The 20,572-nt window shown below is 58.6% G+C and overlaps 1 protein-coding gene across 2 annotated transcripts in view; it reads left to right on the forward strand.

Annotated features, from left to right (window-relative positions):
- The window catches only part of KCNH6 (potassium voltage-gated channel subfamily H member 6), a 100,646-nt gene that overhangs the window by 68,142 nt on the left and 11,932 nt on the right, over window positions 1-20,572 (forward strand). For both annotated transcript variants that reach the window (XM_084615925.1, XM_084615926.1), the window contains exons 5-7: window positions 12,810-13,235; window positions 15,651-16,050; window positions 16,967-17,166. In XM_084615925.1, the coding sequence (XP_084472051.1) occupies window positions 12,810-13,235; window positions 15,651-16,050; window positions 16,967-17,166 (1,026 nt within the window). The remainder of the gene's footprint in view (window positions 1-12,809; window positions 13,236-15,650; window positions 16,051-16,966; window positions 17,167-20,572) is intronic.

Below are 20,572 nucleotides of genomic sequence, written 5' to 3' on the forward strand. Positions count from 1 at the left end.
GGTGCTCCCAAAGGGTCAGTCTCATTATCACCCTTTTACAGATGGGGAAACTGAGGCACAGGGAGCACAAGTGCCTTGTCCAAAAGTAATGCAGGAAGTCTCTGGCAGAGCCAGGAACAACATCCAGGAATCCTGACTCCATGGGCCCAGGCTCCATCTACTATGCAAACCTGCCTCACAAACCTAGAAAAGGACACCAGCAGCCAAGGCCCCCAGGTCGCCTGCTTTAACCACTAGACAACGTTCTCTCTCTGAGCTGGGAAAGGAATCCTGACTTGCAGACTCCAGCTTTAACCACCCAATCCCATTCCCACTCTCAGAAGCAGGAACGGAGCCCAGGCCTCCTTCCTTCTAGTCCCATGTTGTAACCACTAGACCCCACTCCCCTCCTGGAGTTGGTTTAAAAAAAACCCACCATGCTGATTCCCAGCCGGGTGTTCAATCCACTAGGCCCCAGAGGGGTTGGTAATGTGCCCTTAAACTAGCTGACAAATGCTGGCATTTGGGAGAGGAGCCTCTCCTGGCACCCCCTTCCCCCACCAAGCCTCTAGGAATGTCTCAAGGGGCACAGTTCTCCCCTTTCCTGCTTCCCCTAAAAGCCTCCACCCCAAGCAGTGCATTGACTTTGGAAGCTGTGTGCGCACAGGACCCGCTGCCTGTCGATACTGGGTCATTAGGCAGCGGGAGGTGATGGGATTGAAGCTGACAGGTCCCTGCTGCAGGCGGGATGGCCAGCATCGAGCCTGTGCACTCCCCCCAGTCCCTGGCATGGATCCACGTCCGTTCCCCCCTCCCCTTAAATCTCCATGCTGGCTGGGTTCTGGGTGGATCTCGACCCCCCTGAGCACCGTATTTAACCACTAGACACCGTTCCACCCCCCAGAGCTGGGCAAGGAACCCAGGAATCCTAGCCCCCAGCCCGCCTGCTGCAACCTCAAAATCCTACTTTCCTCTCAGAAGGGAGAAAAGAACCCAGAAGTCCTGACTTCCAGGCTCCTGTTCTAACCACTGGCCCGGACTTGGGGCCTGGTTTGGCTGTGCGCGCTCAGGCTAGCCCCAGCCCCACACACCCAGCGTCCATGGGGGTAATGGCAGCGCTGGACCGTGGCTTTGGCCTGCTTCTCTGCAGAGCCCCCCACTTCCTAGTGTGAGCCTGGATCCCAGGTGAGATGAGCCTCCTCCTCCTCTCAGTCTGGGTCCCCCCGGGACGCATATTCGCACATAGGAGCCGTTGTCTAATTAGGCACAAGTGGCAAGATGCACATGGGGGCTTCCTGGGGCTGGAATAATGGGGGGTGGCAGACCAGGATAGAGGGACATTGGCAAAGTTGGCTGGGGGGAGCTCAGGGGAGCAGCAGGTCAGCACTGAGGGGGTTCAGCAGAGCTTGGGGGGCCTTGTGCCCACTGAGGTGCAGCCCTTTCTCTGTCCCATTTCACAGGGGCCAGGCCCAGGTAGACCAGTGGCGGTCACTCCCCATGTCCACCTGGCACTGCAGGCCCCTGGCCCAGGCGAGAGGCTGCGGGAGGCCTGGTTACCAGCTCCTGTTTTCTCTGGAGCTGCTTTTCACACCCCTTTGGCTGGCAGGCACTGAAATGTCAGCCCAGCTCCTGCAGCCTGGGCTGGGTCAGCGCGAAGGGTGACTCGGTCATAGGGGATTCGGGGTGCCCGGATCCTGCCTGCCAGGGGACGGAGGGGAGAGAAAGACCTGGGGGTGGATTCCAGGGGGAGGGCCATGAGATTGACAGGCCACGAGAAGGAAAGTGGGAGATGGGGAAGAGAAGGCAGCGGTCAGGCAGGAAAAGAAGCTCGGAGCGATCCAAAGGAAGCAGAGCTGAGCAGTCCAGGGCTAAGCCCCTTCCCCAGCTGGGCTGGGCTCCCGGGGGAATTGTTCTGGTGGCTCCTTTGGTGCTGTGGCGGCCATGCCTCCCAGCACAGGGAACACGCGTGCGGGGTCCCGTGGGCCCCCTCAGAGCCGCCGGACCCTGCTCCGATGAGCCCTGCTCTAATGCCTGCCGCTGGCCAGCTCCAGGGGCTCTGCCATTGGCTCGGGTCCCAGGGTGTCCCCTAGACCCAGGCCCAGACCCGCAAATGCTCGCAGCAGCTGCTCACGAGCAAGCGTGCTGAGGACATCCCTGCTGCCCGGCACGCTGCCTCGTCCCCCACCCCCCGTGCAAAGGGAGCACGAAGTGCTGCTAAACCCCAACGGTGGCGACGTCCCCCCTGCCCCCCCCATGGCACTGCTGCACGTGCAAGGGAAGAGAGAATCGGGCCCCGTGTGCCTCCCATGGGCCAGCCTGGGCATCCGCTCAGGACCAGGAGAGATGCCCCTGGCCGAGTCCCCGCTCATGACTTACGGCCGATAAATAATTCACGGGCAAGGCAAAGCCGGTGGTGAAATCCCATTAGTCCTCTGTGTAAGTAACAACTCAGCAGCTGCGTGAGCCAGAGGCCAACTCCTGCAGAGCATGTGATTGCGGGCGAGGGGCCAGCCTGACAGCCGTGACCTCATCCCATCTGGGCTCACTGCTTGCTTCGGCTACAAGTGCACTGAGCACATTGGCCTCATCCCGTGGTCGCTCCTGTGGCCTGAGCCCGGGACAGCAGGAGCCACTAATCTGTGCAAGAAATGGGGAGCCAGGGTGGGTGTGCACAGGGAACTGGGGATCGGACAGAGTCTTTCGCCTCCAGGGCACCTGCCAAGAGTTGTCTCCCTCTGATGGCTGTTGGGCGGTGTGTGTGAAATGCGCTAGTGATCCAATGCCAGTACTGGGGTCCTTACACAGCTGATCCCCCTGACTGTCCCCGACCAAACCAGACCCCCCTCCCCGGACCCTGCCTGGCAGCAGCAGGAGACTGGCAGGGTGGCAATGAGTGGCCCCAGGGAAGGGAGCTTCAGGAGTCAAGGCGAGAGGATGCCAGGAGAGGTGAAGGCGGGGGAGTGGCAGGATGATGTTGCAGAGGTGGTGATGGGAGTGCAGAAGGGGGAGGTGGACGTAGGAGCTGCGCTGGAGGGGGTTCCTCCTGGGAGCCGTTGGCTGAGATGAAGCCACAAAGCCCCCTGGCCAAGGCAGGCAGGGAGGCGGAGTTGTAGGCATTGGAGGAGCTGGTCCTCATCAGGCCCTGTGTATACTGGAGGCCCCGGTCAGGATCAGGGCCCATCCTGCTGGAGGCTGTACAGACACATGGGGTAAGAAAAGCCCCCGTCCCGCAGAGCTCAGTCTCAGGAGAGCCAAGTACCCAGGGGCCAGGCTCCAGGTCTGTGAGCTGAAGCATCAGTCACCGGCCACTGTCGGAAGACAGGATACTGGGCTCCGTGGACCGTTGATTTGGCCCAGTGTGGCCGTTCTCATGTTCTTGTGAGCTGTGGTGGCTTGTGGGCCTCCCTCCAGGTCTCCGAGGACCCCGTCCCCGACGCGTATACCACCACGCCGGGGCACTGCCCTGCAGCAGTGTGAGCAGGGGCCGGGGCACAGCCTGGAGAAGAGGCAGGTACAGGGGGGCTGCCCTCTGCAGCAGGGAGAGGATGCAGTGGCTCGGGGCCAGATCCTCAAAGGCATTTAGGCTCTTAACTCCTGGGTATTGTGGGTCTTGGGGTGCAGAGGGACAGAGCTCAGACCAGGGCCCCAGCTATGGTGTTTCTCCAGGCACGGACACCAGCAGCTCCACCGAGGTCTGGCCAGCACCAGCTCGTGAGCAGACTGAGAGCATTCCAGCATCCTCAGTCCCCTGGGGCCTGTTCTGTGCCCCAAATGCCTCTTCCTAGCACAAGGTGCCAAGGGGTTATTGGTGCCCTGGTCTGGCCTTCACCACAGGAGACCTGGGTCCAAATACTGGCTCATTGAACAGGGAGACAGGAATTCTGGGTACTCTCGTCCTAGCTTTCAGCAGACTCTGATCCCATCACCAAGCCACCACCAAATCAGGGCTGAGGTGCAGTGGCAGAGCTGGGTGTGAGGAGCCCAGGACTGGGACAACGGGGCTGTGGGTCGGGATTGAGGGGCACTGGCAGAGCTGGGTGTGGGGAGCCCGGGACTGGAATATCAGGGGGCTGCGGGTCGGGGTTGAGGGGCAGCGGCAGAGCTGGGTGTGGGGAGCCCAGGACTGGGACAATGGGGCTGTGGGTCGGGATTGAGGGGCACTGGCAGAGCTGGGTATGGGGAGCCCGGGGCTGGGGTAGCAGGGGGCTGTGGGTCGGGAATGAGGGGCACCTGCAGAGATGGGTGTGGGGAGCCCAGGGCTGGGGTAGCAGGGGGCTGTGGGTCGGGAATGAGGGGCACCGGCAGAGATGGGTGTGGGGAGCCCAGGGCTGGGATAGCAGGGGGCTGCGGGTCGAGATTGAGAGGCCCTGGCAGAGCTGGGTGTGGGGAGCCCAGGGCTGGGGTAGCAGGGGGCTGCGGGTCGGGAATGAGGGGCACCTGCAGAGCTGGGTGTGGGGAGCCCAGGGCTGGGGTAGCAGGGGGCTGCAGGTCGAGATTGAGAGGCCCTGGCAGAGCTGGGTGTGGGGACCCTGGAAGTCAGGATTGAGGTGCATCGTCAGGTGTTGGGATCCACACTGCCTGCTCCCCAATCCTGAGCTAGCAAGGGGGGGCTGCCAGCCAGGCCTGAGGACCATCAGCTAAACTGGGGGGGCTCTGAGTGGCACCTCAGCACGTCAGTTCCACCCACTCCCTTTCCGCGCCCTGATGGGGACGGAGGGAGACCAGGGCAGCGTTGACCGTGGGCAGGGTGGTTCCCAGGCAGCCGCCGTGTGTGCAGGGGAGGGTCTGATTCCCTCACAGAGGCGCCAGGCAGGGGTGGTAAGTGCCCTGTCTAGCAGGTTGAAGCCGCGCTGTCTGGCAGGCAGCAGACACTGGTAGTAGGGCCGGGGTGGGGAGGAGGCTGGGTCGCGTGTGATCACAGCTCTGCCCTGGGGAGTGATGTAAGCACCAGAGGTCTGTGCTGGGGAACACGGCTCCTCTCCCCCCAGCTCCCTCCCCGCCTGGGCCTCGCTCCCTGCTCGCACACCGCCTTACTTCCAACACACCATGAGTCTGAAACTGAAGCTGAAGCCGGTAAGCACTGAGACAAACGGACGGGATGGGGGATGGCTGAGATGGGGGGGTTGTTAAGTGAGTCCCTGCTATTGCCATGGGGAGAGCGGATCCAGGGGATGTTTGTCCCTAGAGTGAATTAAACCCCCAGGGGGGAGCCAGGATACATTGGTGGGATGGGGCTGCCTCCTTGCAGCTGGCTCTTTTCTTTGCATGGGGGGGAGCCGTCCTTTCCCCTGGAAACAACTCCCTCTTGACCTAGCCAGCCCTGCTCTCTGGAGAGGCAGAAACTTTCTCTGCAAGCGGGGCCAGAGGTGGGAGGGTGAGGAGCTGGCATGGAGCAGCCCAGCCTCCCTTGTGCCCTGGACTTTTAAACCCACAGAGGGTTCAGTCACACACTTCTGCGATGAATGTACCAATCTCTAACTGGGAACGAGCCTTGAGCTCCTGGCCCTGCCTGGGGCCCCTTACTGCAGCCTCAGCATCCCCTCCTGCATGGGGTGCATCAGGCTAGTCAGAGACCTGCTGCGGGGAGAGTGAGCTGGGTTTGGTTTGATACAGTGAGGCAGGACTGAAGGGGCGAAGGGGAAAGACATGATTGTTCTCCCCTCCTGTTCTGGGACACTGCAGCCAGACGTTCTGTGGGTTCTGGGAGTCTGGGTCTCACAGCTGCTAAAAGCAAACAAGGCCCCCCGGCGAACAGGAGACACTGGCTGCATCCTTCTCTTGGTTACTCCAACCCACTAAGGTCAGAGAAGTTACTCCAGATTTATGAGTCACACCCAGTGGTTCTTGGATACGAAGGCAGCAGATGCCTTCGAAATCCCATAGAGCAATGGCAAGGGTGAATGGGTGCATCGGCTCCACAGATGACTGGATGGTAAATGATCCGGATTCCTTCCCTAGACAGATGCATTGGCTGGGTAGGATAGCTGGAGGGGCTGGACGGATACACAGTCTAGCTGGGACTTGGCGCTTGGCTCTGGGCTGTAAGTCCGGGGATTGTTTTTCTCTCTCACGTTTTGTTCTCCGTTCGAAGGGTCCCCAAATTCATCCCCTTTGGAAGGGTTGGCCAAGTGAGAAGCCTTTTTAATTCCACAAGCCAACCTCCCTTTCTCCTTCCCCGGCTCCCACGGCTAATGTTGAAATGGCTCGTTTTAGCCTTGACACCAAAAGGCCGAAGCTGGGGCCGGCGGTGTTTGCCAAAAGCCGGCAGAGAAAGATAACGCGGACCTTGGCACATGAGCAGCGTATGGGCGGCTCAGAGAGCAGGGCAGGGGAGCTAGTGTTAGCCACCCCCCAAAGGCTAGACCCACGGAGGGGCTGAAACCACTGACTCCTACTGCCATGGGTGGGCCGTGAGGACTCGCTCAGGATCAGGCCCCTGTTGGGATGTATCATATGGGCTTTCCTGCTCTGCTGTGATTGTTACTCGGGTCTGATCCAAAGCCTATTACAATCCACGGGAGTTCTTCCTGCTGGCTCCAAAGGACTTTGGATCATGCCTTGGCATTGCTGCCAGGCTTAAAGGTAGCTTGATCCTGCCCCCTACCTCCTTTGCATTGCTCAGGGGCGGGGGGTGTCCCAGTTCCCCTCCCCTTGCCCCGACTTGCTCCTGTTGGGATGATGAGGTCGGTGCCCTGACCCCGCCAACGCTGCTTCCGCACATCCCCCTTCGGAACGATTGGATTTCGGTCACTTTTTCCACTCCCTCTCCCTCCCTTGCCAGCCACGTCTTTGGCCTTCCTGGCTCTTGATTGGTGGCTTCCTCCCCACCCGGGGCCTGGCCATTGATTGATTTTGATTAATCTGCGGCAGGCTCCTGAATGTCCTTTGCCGGCGCGTGTGCGTGTGGGTCTGTGCATGCGTGTACGCGTGTGTGTGAGACGCCATCTCGCTACCTGGGTGTGGGGAATCCGAACCACGCCATGGTCCAGCAGCTGTTAAGTTTCAGGGCGGGACGTGGACAGGCAGGAGTGACCCTAAGGGTGGGGCAGTGGGCAAGGGGCTGGCGCTCGAGAGGCATTGGCCGGGGGAGAGTCCCTGGTTTGCAGGGCTGGCTAGTGGGGATTGTGGGGCTGAGACGCACGTATGGTGGTTGGGGGGGGTCAATCTGAATGGAGTCTCGCTGATCGGGACTCCCCCTAGACAGCTGGGTTTGTTAATGCTGGGGCGGATGAGGGGAGAGCGCACAGAGGGGACTGTGGACAGTATCTGGAGGGACACCCACACTAGGGGCAGTGGGGCATGGAGCGGCCAGCGAGGTAGGAGGAAGCCCAGGGAGCCCATTGGAGGCTCCGGCAAAGCTCAGCCCCAGAAGTTCGCCGGGGGGAGGAGGAGGATCTAGAGGCAAAGGCACAGCTGGGGTGGCTCGGTTCCTGCCACGCCCATGGGACCAGGCCGCCTGCTGCCCTCACGTCGTCAGGTACCCCGGTGCCAAGCGAGGGTGAAACACGCCCATCCTGCCCTGGGGGCGCGCTATCCGTCTTGGCAATGGAGCCTCGGGCTGGAGGGATTAAGAGCCTTGTCCTCTTCGCTCACTGGCACAAATCAGCAGTAACTCCGTGGACACCAGTGGTGTAAACCGGGTGTCAGTGGGAGGAGAATTGGGCCCTGCTGGTCCAGTGTGGGAGTTTCCGTAGCAGCCATCACCATGGTAGCTAAGCATTATGGGTTGGCGGCTCAGAGGGCAGAGAACCCCAAACACAGAGCAATGGCAGGGGAGCCTAGTGAGAGGGGGGAGGGAAAGGAGGCCCCCCTCAGACGCCTCGCTGGGCTATGGGACCTTTACCCTCCAGCCAACGAGCCAGGGCACCAACCAGGCTGGGGCCTTACACTCAACCCTGGCTGGTGGGCAACCTCCTGGCTCAGCCGCGGGTGTAGCCAAATCGACGCCCCGTGTTATTCATGAAAGGGAAAATGGGGGATGCCAGGCCAGGGCTCTCGCTGTGCAGCGCGGCCCGGCTCTGCGTGTGAGCAAGAGCCACCCTGCTGGGCTGGCTTTTCTCCACGGCACCTTTGGGTGGCTCCCTCCTCCGTCCTGCTGGGGCACGGTGCAGGGTCTACTGGAGCAGAGCAGGCATCTGGCCTCTCCCTTCGGGGCCCAGGAAGCCTAGAGCTGCTGGCTCACCGAGTGTTTGGGACCCTGAGGACTGGACATCCCTCCCCCCACCCTCGGCAGCAGGGGCCGACCAGATGGGTTCCGGCTCCCCTCAGATTTGGAAAGACCCTGAACTGTCCCTCTGTTTCATGCCGATGAACTCCCTCCTCTGTCAGGTCACTGGGGAGTCTGAGACCTCCCCTGGCATCTCCCCGCAGTGTCCTGGTCAGATGGACCCTAGGGGGTCTGGAGCTAGTAAGCTCACCATAGGGGGGTGACGAGCACTGGCCTGTGTTAGGAGGTCAGACGAGATGAGCTAATGGTCCCGTCTGGCCTGAAACTCACTGAAACTACAGCAAGGGAGAGAAAGGGGCAAAAGACATAACTGGCTTCAAGACTAAGCTTGATAAGTTTATGAAGGAGATGATATGATGGGATAGCCTAATTTTGGCAATTAATTGATCTTTGACTATTAGCAGTGGATATGCCCAATGGCCTGTGATGGGATGTTAGATGAGGTGGGATCTGAGTTACTACAGAGAATTATTTCCTGGGCGTCTGGCTGGTGAGTCTTGCCCACATGCTCAGGGTTTAGCTGATTGCCATATTTGGGGTCAGGAAAGACTTTTCCCCCAGGGCAGACTGGCAGCGGCCCTGGGGGTTTTTCGCCTTCCTCTGCAGCGTGGAGCACAGGTCACTTGCTGGAGGATTCTCTGCACCTTGACATCTTTAAACCACGAGTTGAGGACTTCAGTAGCTCAGACATAAGTTAGGGGTTTGTTACAGGAGTGGGTGGGTGAGATTCCGTGGCCTGAATTCTGCAGGAGGTCAGACTAGACCATCATAATGGTCCCTTCTGACCTTAAAGTTGATGAAGTTGTTTCTCCTGGGCTCCAGAGCGAGGCAGGGCTCCGGTGCACGATATACCACCATATGTCCCCTTGGTCCTTCCTTGATGTTTCCTTCCCTCCCCATCACCATGCCAGGGCCCTACTGCTGCGACTGCCTCATCACACCCCTCTTGTCACACAGTGTCTTGCCGTGGTCATTTTGTCCCCATTGTCTCTGTGTGATGGGTCCTGGAGTGGGGAATGGTCGCTCCAGGCATCCAGCGGTGGGAAAGCTTGACTGCAGCCAGACACCACGTGCAGAAACATACCTGGGCAAGCTGCAGCCAGGGCCACCAGGAGCTGAGCCCTGCGGTCTCCCCCTTGCGCTGAAAGCTGATGGGCAGACGACCAAATGTGGTGAGAAGCATGAGGCTGAGGGAAGGGGCAGGGCCTAATCTGATTCCATTCTCCTTGGTTTACCCGTCAGGATCTTAACCCAGTCCTTGGGTGGTATCAGCAAACCTTTACTTGGGCTGATTCAGGCTTTCTGTCTTTAACTTTTGCTGGCTTCTACAAGCAATTTGATGTAACAGGCCAAGTTGGACGTTTGTTACCTTGGACAGCTTAACAGAACAGGCCTGTGTACAACAGTGGGTAGAGAGGAAATTTGTTCCTGATCACACCTCCAGCTGGTGCCCTGAAGCATGAGGTTTGATGTCCTTCCTTGATTGTTTTAGCTAGTGCCATTGCCCCCGATTACGCTTGTGCCACCCCACCGATCTGAGCGTGGCTGCCGTGGTGTGAGACCGGAATATGTTGAGGGAAACGTTCCCCCGGGGTGCAAACAATGTCCAGCATCTAGGTGTTACCAAGCTAGGCCTCTCTGGAATCTCATGGCGGTCACGGCATTCCCTCCTGCAGTGGCAGCAGCTACAGATCCTGGATCCCCAACATCCCTGCCAGATACTCTAACAGGGAATCTCCATTATCTGTTAGCAGTAGAGGGCTTGTGACACACAGCTGGGAGCAGCGGAGGATGCTAGACTGTTCATCGTATGCGCGTTGTCAGGGGGCGTTTACCGGAAGGGGAATCCTTCTTGTAGAGTTTGGACAGAGTGGATAGAGGAGGGGCTTCCCCGCTGCCTTCTGTGGGCGCGAGTGACAACAGTGGGCAGCCAATGGGCTGCCAGGCCCGGCTGGCAATGTGGGCAGCAGAGCAGCTGGGGGTTTCTTCCAAAGTCATCTCAGCAGATAAACACAGAAAGAAACCTTGTCCGCTAAATAGACAAAGAAAACCAAACGCTCTCTAACCTCCTCTACAGCAGCCTGTGAGTCACTGGCTGGGCTGCGCTAGCATCTCCAAAATAAAGTGAGCTCCAGGAAAGCAGACCTAAAATCAGGGGCATTTCTATGAGTCAGGCAAAGCATGTGCGGGGCCTGTGAACTCACCCTCGCGCCCTGTTAACTCACCTCCTGCCTGACCTGCAGCCCCTGCTAGTCCGGTCCTGCCCCCTCCCCGTCCCAGCTTGGCCAGTGGATCTCCATGCCAGCTCCCTGCTCCCCCTGCTACTGCAGCCTTGTGCCTCGCCTGGGCAAAGATTGCCAGGTGCGTGAGGATGTGTGGTGGGCAGGCCATGGCTGGGGTGACCCTGTACACAGTGGGGATTGCTGGGGAACAGCGAGAACAGCGTGTGCTCTCCCACTCAGTCTGAGCAGGGCCGGCTTGGCCTTGGCTGTCCTTGTCGATTCCTACAGCTCCAGATGCTTCCAGCCTTTCTCTCCACTGCCCAGGGTCCAGGGACCCAGGCCAATGGCAGCTGTGTAGCAAGGCTGAAGAGCTACTGAGGGCCCCAGACTGAGAGGGTTCTGGAGAGATCGCTGGATTGATAGGGGCATACGATAGACAACTGGAGATATAGATAGATGAGCAGATGGGATCCCAGACGCACAGGCCATTAGATAAGAGTCCCATCTCTGACCTCCAAACTCTGGTTCCCCTAAACTATTGCCCTGTGTGAAGCTGCCGGGCACCCCACTAGCCCTGGTGCCCTACGCCATGCCCTGTTCATGTCTCCTTCACCCCCTCTGTGTAGTGCTAAGGATCCTGCTCTGTAGCGGACCCCAGCACGGTTCTGTTGGCTGCAGCCCATACCAGCTCCTGCCCTCACTCCCAGTTCCCGGGCACTTTAACTTTCCTGCAGGCACGTCTGCAGGAATCCTTCCCTTCTGGGAAGGAACACGGCACTGCCTAATCCTGGCTCGAATCCAGGAGTCTCAGGGGAGATGAGCCGACAGCCCCTATGGGCCAGTGCCTGGGAGCTGTGTACGGAAAATAGCCCATGAGCAGATTAGCCCAAGAGTCATTAGCGAGGAAGGAAGATGAGGGAATGCTGCAGTCACCAGGGAGCGTGAGGAGAGGAGCAGGGAGGTTTGCAGGATGGGGGCTGGAGAAGGCTCATGCTGCAGATCTGGGTTCAAATCTGCTTCAGATCTCACAAGTGTCATGAGTATCACAGTTTGGCGGCTACTGGCCTTCAGCTCAAAGGGGCAGAACTGAGGGGCACCAGCAGAGCTGGGTGTGGGGAGCCCGGGGCTGGGGTAACGGGGGGCTGCGGGTCGGGAGTGAGGGGCAGCGGCAGAGCTGGGTGTGGGGAGCCCGGGGCTGGAGTAGCAGGGGGCTGCGGGTCGGGAGTGAGGGGCACTGGCAGAGCTGGGTGTGGGGAGCCCGGGGCTGGGGTAACGGGGGGCTGCGGGTCGGGAGTGAGGGGCACCGGCAGAGCTGGGTGTGGGGAGCCCGGGGCTGGGGTAACGGGGGGCTGCGGGTCGGGAGTGAGGGGCAGCGGCAGAGCTGGGTGTGGGGAGCCCGGGGCTGGAGTAGCAGGGGGCTGCGGGTCGGGAGTGAGGGGCACCAGCAGAGCTGGGTGTGGGGAGCCCGGGGCTGGGGTAGCAGGGGGCTGCGGGTCGGGAGTGAGGGGCAGCGGCAGAGCTGGGTGTGGGGAGCCCGGGGCTGGAGTAGCAGGGGGCTGCGGGTCGGGAGTGAGGGGCACCGGCAGAGCTGGGTGTGGGGAGCCCGGGGCTGGGCTAGCAGGGGGCTGCGGGTCGGGAGTGAGGGGCACTGGCAGAGCTGGGTGTGGGGAGCCCGGGGCTGGAGTAGCAGGGGGCTGCGGGTCGGGAGTGAGGGGCAGCGGCAGAGCTGGGTGTGGGGAGCCCGGGGCTGGGGTAGCAGGGGGCTGCGGGTCGGGAGTGAGGGGCACCAGCAGAGCTCGGTGTGGGGAGCCTGGGGCTGGGGTAGCAGGGGGCTGCGGGTCGGGAGTGAGGGGCAGCGGCAGAGCTGGGTGTGGGGAGCCCGGGGCTGGAGTAGCAGGAGGCTGCGGGTCGGGAGTGAGGGGCAGCGGCAGAGCTGGGTGTGGGGAGCCCGGGGCTGGGGTAGCAGGGGGCTGCGGGTCGGGAGTGAGGGGCAGCGGCAGAGCTGGGTGTGGGGAGCCCGGGGCTGGGGTAACGGGGGGCTGCGGGTCGGGAGTGAGGGGCACCGGCAGAACTGGGTGTGGGGAGCCCGGGGCTGGGGTAGCCGTTCAGGATTCTTCATTCCATTCCTAACATGTTGCCGGCTGCTGTGCGCTGAGCTGTGGTTAGCTTTGAGCTGCCCAGGCGAGCTCAGGCCATTTTCCTGAGTGGGTGCCAGGGGGAGGGATCAGCAGGTGGGAGGGCTGATTGGGGAAGGGCAGAGCAAAGAGTTGTTGAGGACACTTGGTGCCATCAGGCAAAGTCGGGCTCCAGGACCTTCTAAGCCCACCTCCCGCCTGGTTCTTGTATCCCCTCTGCCTCTCCCATGCCCATCTCCCTGGCAGGTCCTGTCGCTGGGCGCAGACGTCCTCCCGGAGTACAAGCTGCAGGCGCCGCGGATCCACCGATGGACCATCCTGCACTACAGCCCCTTCAAGGCAGTGTGGGACTGGCTGATCCTGCTGCTGGTCATCTACACGGCCGTCTTCACGCCCTACTCAGCCGCCTTCTTGCTCAACGAGGAGCAGGAGGAGAAGCGCTGGAACTGCGGCTACTCCTGCAACCCGCTCAACATCATCGACCTCATCGTGGACATCATGTTCATTGTGGACATCATCATCAACTTCCGCACCACCTACGTCAACATCAACGACGAAGTGGTGAGCCACCCTGGCAAGATCGCCATCCATTACTTCAAGGGCTGGTTCCTTATCGACATGGTGGCTGCCATTCCCTTCGACCTGCTCATCTTCCGCTCCGGCTCCGATGAGGTGAGCAGTGGTACGACGCAGAACCCGGAGACCTGGACTGAGCCCTTAGAGGGTAGAGTAGAGACCAGTCTGCCTGGGGTTTCTGGTGCCCAAACACCATGTTGACGATGGAATTACAGATGGGGGAGAGAGAGACATGGATAGATGGATAGAGGGGTGGGTGGATGGATGGATAGATCCATCTAGATAGATCTATCTAGCCTGCTCTGCCCCCTGCCTGAGACATTGACACCCTGACAATCTCCTACGTAGGAGAAACCCACTCAGGACAAGGTACCAACAAGACTTAGTCTTCCAAGGGCCTAGAAGGGCTGGGAAGAGACACTAACCAATCAGCAGCCAGCAGGCAAGTTAAGAAGGCTTGCTGTGCCCTCTCCTGGGGAGTGTTGGGTGAAGCTGGGATAGGAGAGGAGCACTTCAGGCCTAACCCAGGAGCTGGGTTAAGGAGGTGATGTGGCCAAGAGGTTACTTTGGTTTGGGTTTATCTGCGACTTTAAAATAGCAGATAGCCAAAGTCTGAGTCCAGCCGTAAGCAGCCGCTAACGGACTGGCATGGAGACACTGCAGGAGTCGCCTTGCTCTGAGCGGGCTGTCCTAGATAGAGAGAAGGGGTGTATATAGGAAGAGATGGATAAGGAGAGAGATGGGATAGAGGGGGGAAGAGATAAAGAAGGGGGGGCAGATTGATAAGAGGGCAGCAGAAGAAACATCTTTTTCCTGGTATACACCAAGCAGCTCTGATCTGAGGTTGCTGTTGGCTAATAACCCAATGACAATAGAGCTGCACTTCAGATTAGCCAGGGGGTGCGGATTCTGACTGACCACCCCCAGTAACAAGCCACTGTCCACACAGCATTGTTCGACTGTGGGGGCTTCCACATCGAGGAGTGGCTCCCCTGCTCCCTGGAGGAGAAGGGAGACTGGAGTAGATCAACCAGAGATTGTGATTTAGTACGGCAGGGTCCTGGGTTAGTCCAGTGATCTGCCCCAGACATCAAGGAGGCCGCTGGACTAGCTGGATCTGGTCGGGCCGTTCTAAGCCTAGGAAGATGTTTTGGGGAACATGGGGGATGATTTTACTGTTATTTACTCGTGTTTTGGTAGCACCCAGAGGCACTAACAGAGATCAGGGTTCAGCGCTGCACAGACACATAGCAAGAGACAGTCCCTGTCCCGGTCTCAACAGACAACGGGCAGGAGGGGAAGTGACTTGCTCTAAGTCAGCAGTTCTCAAACTTTAGCAACCCAAGGACCCCCATTTTGATTTTAAAGGGGATTTTCTTCTCCCCTCCCCCAGCACGTCCTGCACACCAGGGAACCGAGGGTACTCCAGGGGGTCCGCCAGCCTCTCCCTCCTCTCCCTCCCTTAACTCCTCCCCCCCCTCCCAGTGCCTCCTGCATGCCGGGGAACAGCTGTTCTGTGGCGTGCAGGAGCCCTTGGGAGGGAGGGGGAGGAGTTGATTAATGGGACTGGCGGACCCCCTGGAGTACCCTCTCGGACCCCCAGGTGTTCGTGGACCCCAGTTTGAGAAATGCTGCTCTAGGCCAGAGATTGTGCCAGAAATAGCAGCTCCTGAGGGCCAGGATGGCTTACTGCATGTGGGGCCTGATAACTCAGTCTCTAGTCTCAGGTGTTTAGGGGGTTCTCTAAGCCTCTCGATGGGCTGGCATAGTCCCCTGACTGTGCCGCCAAATCCTGGTGTCGCCTCAGCCAAGTTCCTGCCCCCTCTGCCTCCATTTCCCCCCATGTAAGCTTGGGTGAAAGGTGCTGAGGATGGTGCGGGCCACATGGTTGTGCCTCTGTGATTCCGACTGGAATTTTGTAGCTTGTTAGTTGTGGTAGCCTCTGGGGCCAGGAGCCTTGTTGCTCTGGCCTGTCGCAGGCCCCATCAGCAAGGGAGAAGCTCAGCAGGAATTGATGGGCATTTCAGTTCATCGCTGGGGGATTGCTCTTTTTAATCAGGACCACTGGTACTGGTATTTCGCGCACCGTTAGCCCCAAGGATCTCAAAAGCAAGTTACAAACGCTCAGTTATGTTTCCCTCCATAAGGGTTATTATCCCCCTTTAACTGAGTACAGAGAGATTAGGGACTTGGCCAAATGAGTGGCAAGGCTGGGAAAGGACCCAGGAGTCCTGATGCCCAATCGTCTGCTCGCACTAATAGAGACCTCCCTTCTCAGAGCCAGGACTACAACCAAAGAGTCTTGGCTTCTGCTTTAACCACCAAATGGCCCTTCCTGTCCAGAACTAGGACGAGGACCCAGGAATCCTGACTTCCAGTCCTCTGTTCTAACCACTAGACCACACCGTATCCCAGAGGCATGAACGGAACCCAGGAGTCCTGGCTCCTCGTCCCCAGTTCTAATTGTCACCTCCACTGAGGATTTCCCTTCCCCCCTTCCCCTGCCTGCAGACCACCACGCTGATTGGGCTGCTGAAGACGGCCCGGCTGCTCCGCCTGGTGCGTGTGGCCCGCAAGCTGGACCGCTACTCCGAGTACGGGGCGGCCGTGCTCTTCCTTCTCATGTGCACCTTTGCCCTCATTGCCCACTGGCTGGCCTGCATCTGGTACGCCATCGGCAACGTGGAGCGGCCCTACATGGAGCACAAGATCGGCTGGCTAGACAACCTGGGCGACCAGATCGGCAAGCGCTACAATGACAGCGACCTCTCGTCCGGCCCCTCCATCAAGGACAAGTACGTCACGGCGCTCTACTTCACCTTCAGCAGCCTGACCAGCGTGGGCTTTGGCAACGTCTCCCCCAACACCAACTCCGAGAAGATCTTCTCCATCTGCGTCATGCTGATTGGCTGTGAGTGCCTGGCCGGGCCTCCCAGCCTGGTCCCCACTCGTCCTCCTGGGCCACATGACCCTCAGCTGTGGGACCTCCCCACTCCTGCCTGTTCCCACTCGCCCTCCTGGGGTGCAGCGGTGGCCGGAGGCCACAGGGGCTGCCCTGGGGAGAGGAATGGGTTAGCTCACATTGAGAAGGGTGAGGAGAGCTTGCCCGGCTTAGCACCTGGGTACAGAAAGCTGCCTGGAGCAGGTATTCTCTGCCCTGAGAACCCAGCTTTGCTGGGGGAGGCTCCCGAGAGTCAAGTGTAGGAAAAAGAACAGGAGGACTTGGGGCACCTTAGAGACTAACCAATTTATTTGAGCATGAGCTTTCGTGAGCTAAAGCTCCCTTCATCGGACGCATCCTGTGGACGCTCCCAGATCCATGACAACCAGAGACTGCCAGTACTAAGCATTTGGAGGGGTCAGGCAGGGGCACTAGACCTGAGAGAGAGACGGTTTCTGGCAGCTAAGAAACAGGGTAAGGGACTTTTGCGTGGATTGACCCCCCCGCCCCAGCCTGACCCCCTGCAAGAGACACCTCCAATCCCCGGTGGGCTTTGGCCCTCCAGCCCCCCCATCCCGCTGCCAGACATGCCCCCGATCCCCAGCGTGAGTCCCCCTCACCATCCATGACCCCCTGCGGCTGGGAACCTGCAGTAGCACAAATCCACCTGGCTCAGCAAGGGAAGCAGCCACGACGCGTAGGGGCCGCGGGAGGGGATCAGGCGTCTTGGTGAGAAGGCAGCCGGGAGGGGGTTGGAGCTGCTGCCAGTGGGGTGAGGGATGAGCGAGGGAATCTCCTCCACGGCACCCAGGAGCAGCTCCAACCCTGGCTTCCCCAAAGTTCGATCCCTTCTGCGGGATCCCTGACCCTGGCCCTCTCCTTGCAGCTCTGATGTACGCCAGCATCTTCGGCAACGTCTCTGCCATCATCCAGCGCCTGTACTCGGGCACGGCCCGCTACCACACCCAGATGCTGAGGGTGAAGGAGTTCATCCGCTTCCACCAGATCCCCAACCCCCTGCGTCAGCGCCTGGAGGAATACTTCCAGCACGCCTGGTCCTACACCAACGGTATCGACATGAACGCGGTGAGTGCTTGGCTAATGAGAGGGGAACTGCCTCCCCCACGGGGCTGAGCTGCAGCCAGGCAGGGATCTGGGTCCCGGGTCCTGCCAATAACCCTGAGGCATCCATGGGGGGGAAACGGGAAGGCAACTTATGGTACTCCTTGCCTTGGGATGGCTCCCAGCTCCGTGGTGGGCCCCCTGAAGAATCCCGAGCCCATCTCCACTTCCCTCTGTCCCAGGACCAGTGCTTTCAGTTCGGGCTGGAAGAAAGCAGGGCAAGATGAGATCGCATCAGTATCGCTTGGGTTTGGGATTGAAGCCATGTGTGAATGAGCACTGGGTCCATCTGTCTCCAGGCAGACCCATTATTTAGCTAGCTAGCTAGATACCTACTACTTAGCTTGGTGGCTGGGGAGGTCAGGAGAAGGGAGGAGGGTAGGGTGTGCTATCCTAGGCTTTCCCTGGCTGGATGGCAGGCTGCGTGCCGAGCAGCCTGTGGTTTGGAGCTGAACTGAAAGGCCACGGCTATGCGCCGGGGGCTCCAGCGTCAGTTTCCGTTGGGTGCTGGGGGTAGGCTCTGGAGCTCATATCGATCCAGCCTCCTCTCTGCACCGCTGGTTGCTAAGCAAAGCAGGCTGTGCTTTGGGTGACAGGGAAAGGACGGCATTTAAATAAACTTCAGTCCAGTTTAATTAGCATCTGGAAAGGTCGCGATGAGGGAGCGAAGGGGATCAATGGGAGAGCAGCATTATGAGAGAAGGGCCTTCACTCAGACGCCTTTGAGGAAGAATGAGCCTTGGCCATCAGGAGAAGCCGTCCACCTTAGACACTAGGCACCCAGAACGTGGTGCTGTGAACCTGAGGAGAAGAGAGGACAGTCAATTAATAAAAAAGAGTCCATCCCGCCTCTCGGGAGAGGAATGTATTCCCCTCGCTGGGGACATCATCGGGTCAGCTTGCAGAATTTCACCCTGACAAGCACCAGGTCAAGGCAAAATGGAAGCTAAGCAACACAATATGTAATTAACCAGAGGAACTCACAGCCACATGATATTACTGAAGAAAATAGTTTAGATTAGACATTGATACTAATAATTAGGGATGGGCCCAAGTCAGAATGCTAGGTACGGACACACCCCAGCTTTGGAAGAATTCAGATCCTGATTCAAAATTTGCTTCTGGTCCATCTGCATTATAATGAGCCAAACCAAACCCCAAGTCCGAGCACACCAAACTTTGTAGCTGGGATCTGTTTCTCATCCTGAGTGCTTTATATTTTCAAGGTGCTATACAAATATTAACTAATTGTTCACCCTGCTGCTCTGTGAGAGAGGTCAGTATCCCTACCCCCATTTTCAATATGGGGAAACTGAGGCACAGAGCCAGGGGGTGGGTGACCAGCCCAAGGCCACACAGTGAGTTAGTGTCAAAGCCAAGAATAGAACCCAGGAGTTCCTGACTCCTAGCCTGCTGTTCAGTCATTAGCCCAAGACCAGGGGACTCTTGGGCCAGTTACTAGGGGGAACGCCCTGGGTTGCACCACGCCCACTGGCTGAGAAGAAAGGTCAGAGTCCCACAATCGCTAGGACTAGCTGGAGCCATGGGAGGGAAGCCCTGTTTTCCCCCAGCCCCGCCTCCCACCTCTAACCCAGTCCCCATGGAGCTGTACCCCTACACCGGGCCCGGAAAGCGCTTCGGAGCCTGCTACAGGACAGCAACGTGCTCACCTTCCACCTGGCGCACACGACCCACTCGTTCAAGAGCAAAGACAAGACAAGTTAAGGCCGTGCTAACTCTCCCACTGCCCACATAGCACAAAACCCCATGGCTCTTATGGGCCACAGCTACATGGCCAGCGGCGGCCCATGGCAGAGAGACTTGGGCTAGCAGGGCTCATGCTACAGCACTAACAAAGCCGGGCTCTGAAGCCCACCTCTCCCTAGGTTGCTGCCACGGGCGGCGTAGACGCAGCTGCACAGTTCCATAAATGTGGGTCTAACTCTGACCCAGCAATCGCTGGAGGAGCGTTTTGTGTTACTGCTCTTTGTTATCCAGAGTCCAGTTCCTCTATATTTACCTTTAAGAAAATACCATTACATGGGAAATATTATCTTCTCTACTGATCAGTTGGCAGTCTGATCATAATGGCAACCCACTTGTCATTTGGCTTCTTGAGAATAACACTGTAGAGTTTAATTAGGATGGCGTGTCTCCTTACCAACGGATGGCATAATTCGGTATAGATCTGGGGGCTGGCTTTTGGCGTGATGAATGTTGTCACTAATGTGCACCTTACTGCTCCAAACTGCAGCCGCCTGCAGCCCCCGTCGTGAGCCAGAACCCCGTGGCCCTAGGTGCTGTAGAAACACAGAACAAAAGGATGGTGCTCTCCCCCAAAAGCTTCCAATCAAAGCACAGGACAAGAGACAACTGGTGGATACAGCCAGACGGGAACACAAGGGAATTTGTGAGGCCATACTGGTTGGCATGACTGGCACTGGTCTCACCATGCCAGCTACCTCATTGTTGTCAAGTTTGTTGGCCGGCATCCTGGCAAAGGAGAATTTAAAATGACTTTTATTTTTCCCTGGATTTGCTCCACCCTTGCTCTCCCCAAGGACCCGCCCCTACTCCAGCCCTCCCCCAAGGCCCTGCCCTCACTCTAATCCCTCCCCCAAGGCGCCCTCCCACTGCTTGCTGCTCTCTGCCCTCCCCCACGCGCCTCCCCCTGCCACCAAACAGCTGATCGAGGCACCTCCCCCTGCCACCAAACAGCTGATCGAGGTGCCTCCCCAACAGCTGATTGTCAGTGCCGCCGAACAGCAGTGGCTGGTGGGTGCTGAGCAACCCCTGGGTTTTTTTTTCCATGGGTGCCTGAGCCCCGAAGCACCCATGGAGTCGGCCTGTGGCTCAAAGGGATCTTGAGAAGTCATCAAGTCCAGACCCCTGCACTGAGGCAGGATCAAGTAAACCTAGACCATCCCTGACAGGCGTTTGTCCAACAAACCTCCAGAGATGGGGATTCCCCAACCTCCCTTGGAAGCCTATTCCAGAGCTTACCGACCAGTTTGAAAACTTTCCCTAATGTCTAACCTAAATCTCCCTTGCAGCAGATCAAGCCCATCACTTCTTGTCCTAACTTCTGTGGACATGGAGAACAATTGATCACCGTCCTCTTTCTGACAGCCCTAAACATATTTGCAGACTGTTATCTGCTTCTTTTTTACAGTCTGAACATGCCCTGTTTTTTTACCCTTTTCTCAGAGGTCAGGTTTTCTAAACCTTTGATCATTTTTGTTCCTCTGCTCTGGACTCTCTCCAGTTTGTCCACATCTTTCCTAAAGAGCGGTGCCCAGAACTGGAACGCAGTGCTCCAGCTGAGGCCTCACCAGTGCCGAGTATCATAGAATCTTAGAATATCAGGGTG

The sequence above is a fragment of the Lepidochelys olivacea genome (genome assembly GCF_965140295.1).
Source record: "Lepidochelys olivacea isolate rLepOli2 genome assembly, chromosome: 27".
NCBI lineage: Eukaryota > Metazoa > Chordata > Testudines > Cheloniidae > Lepidochelys > Lepidochelys olivacea.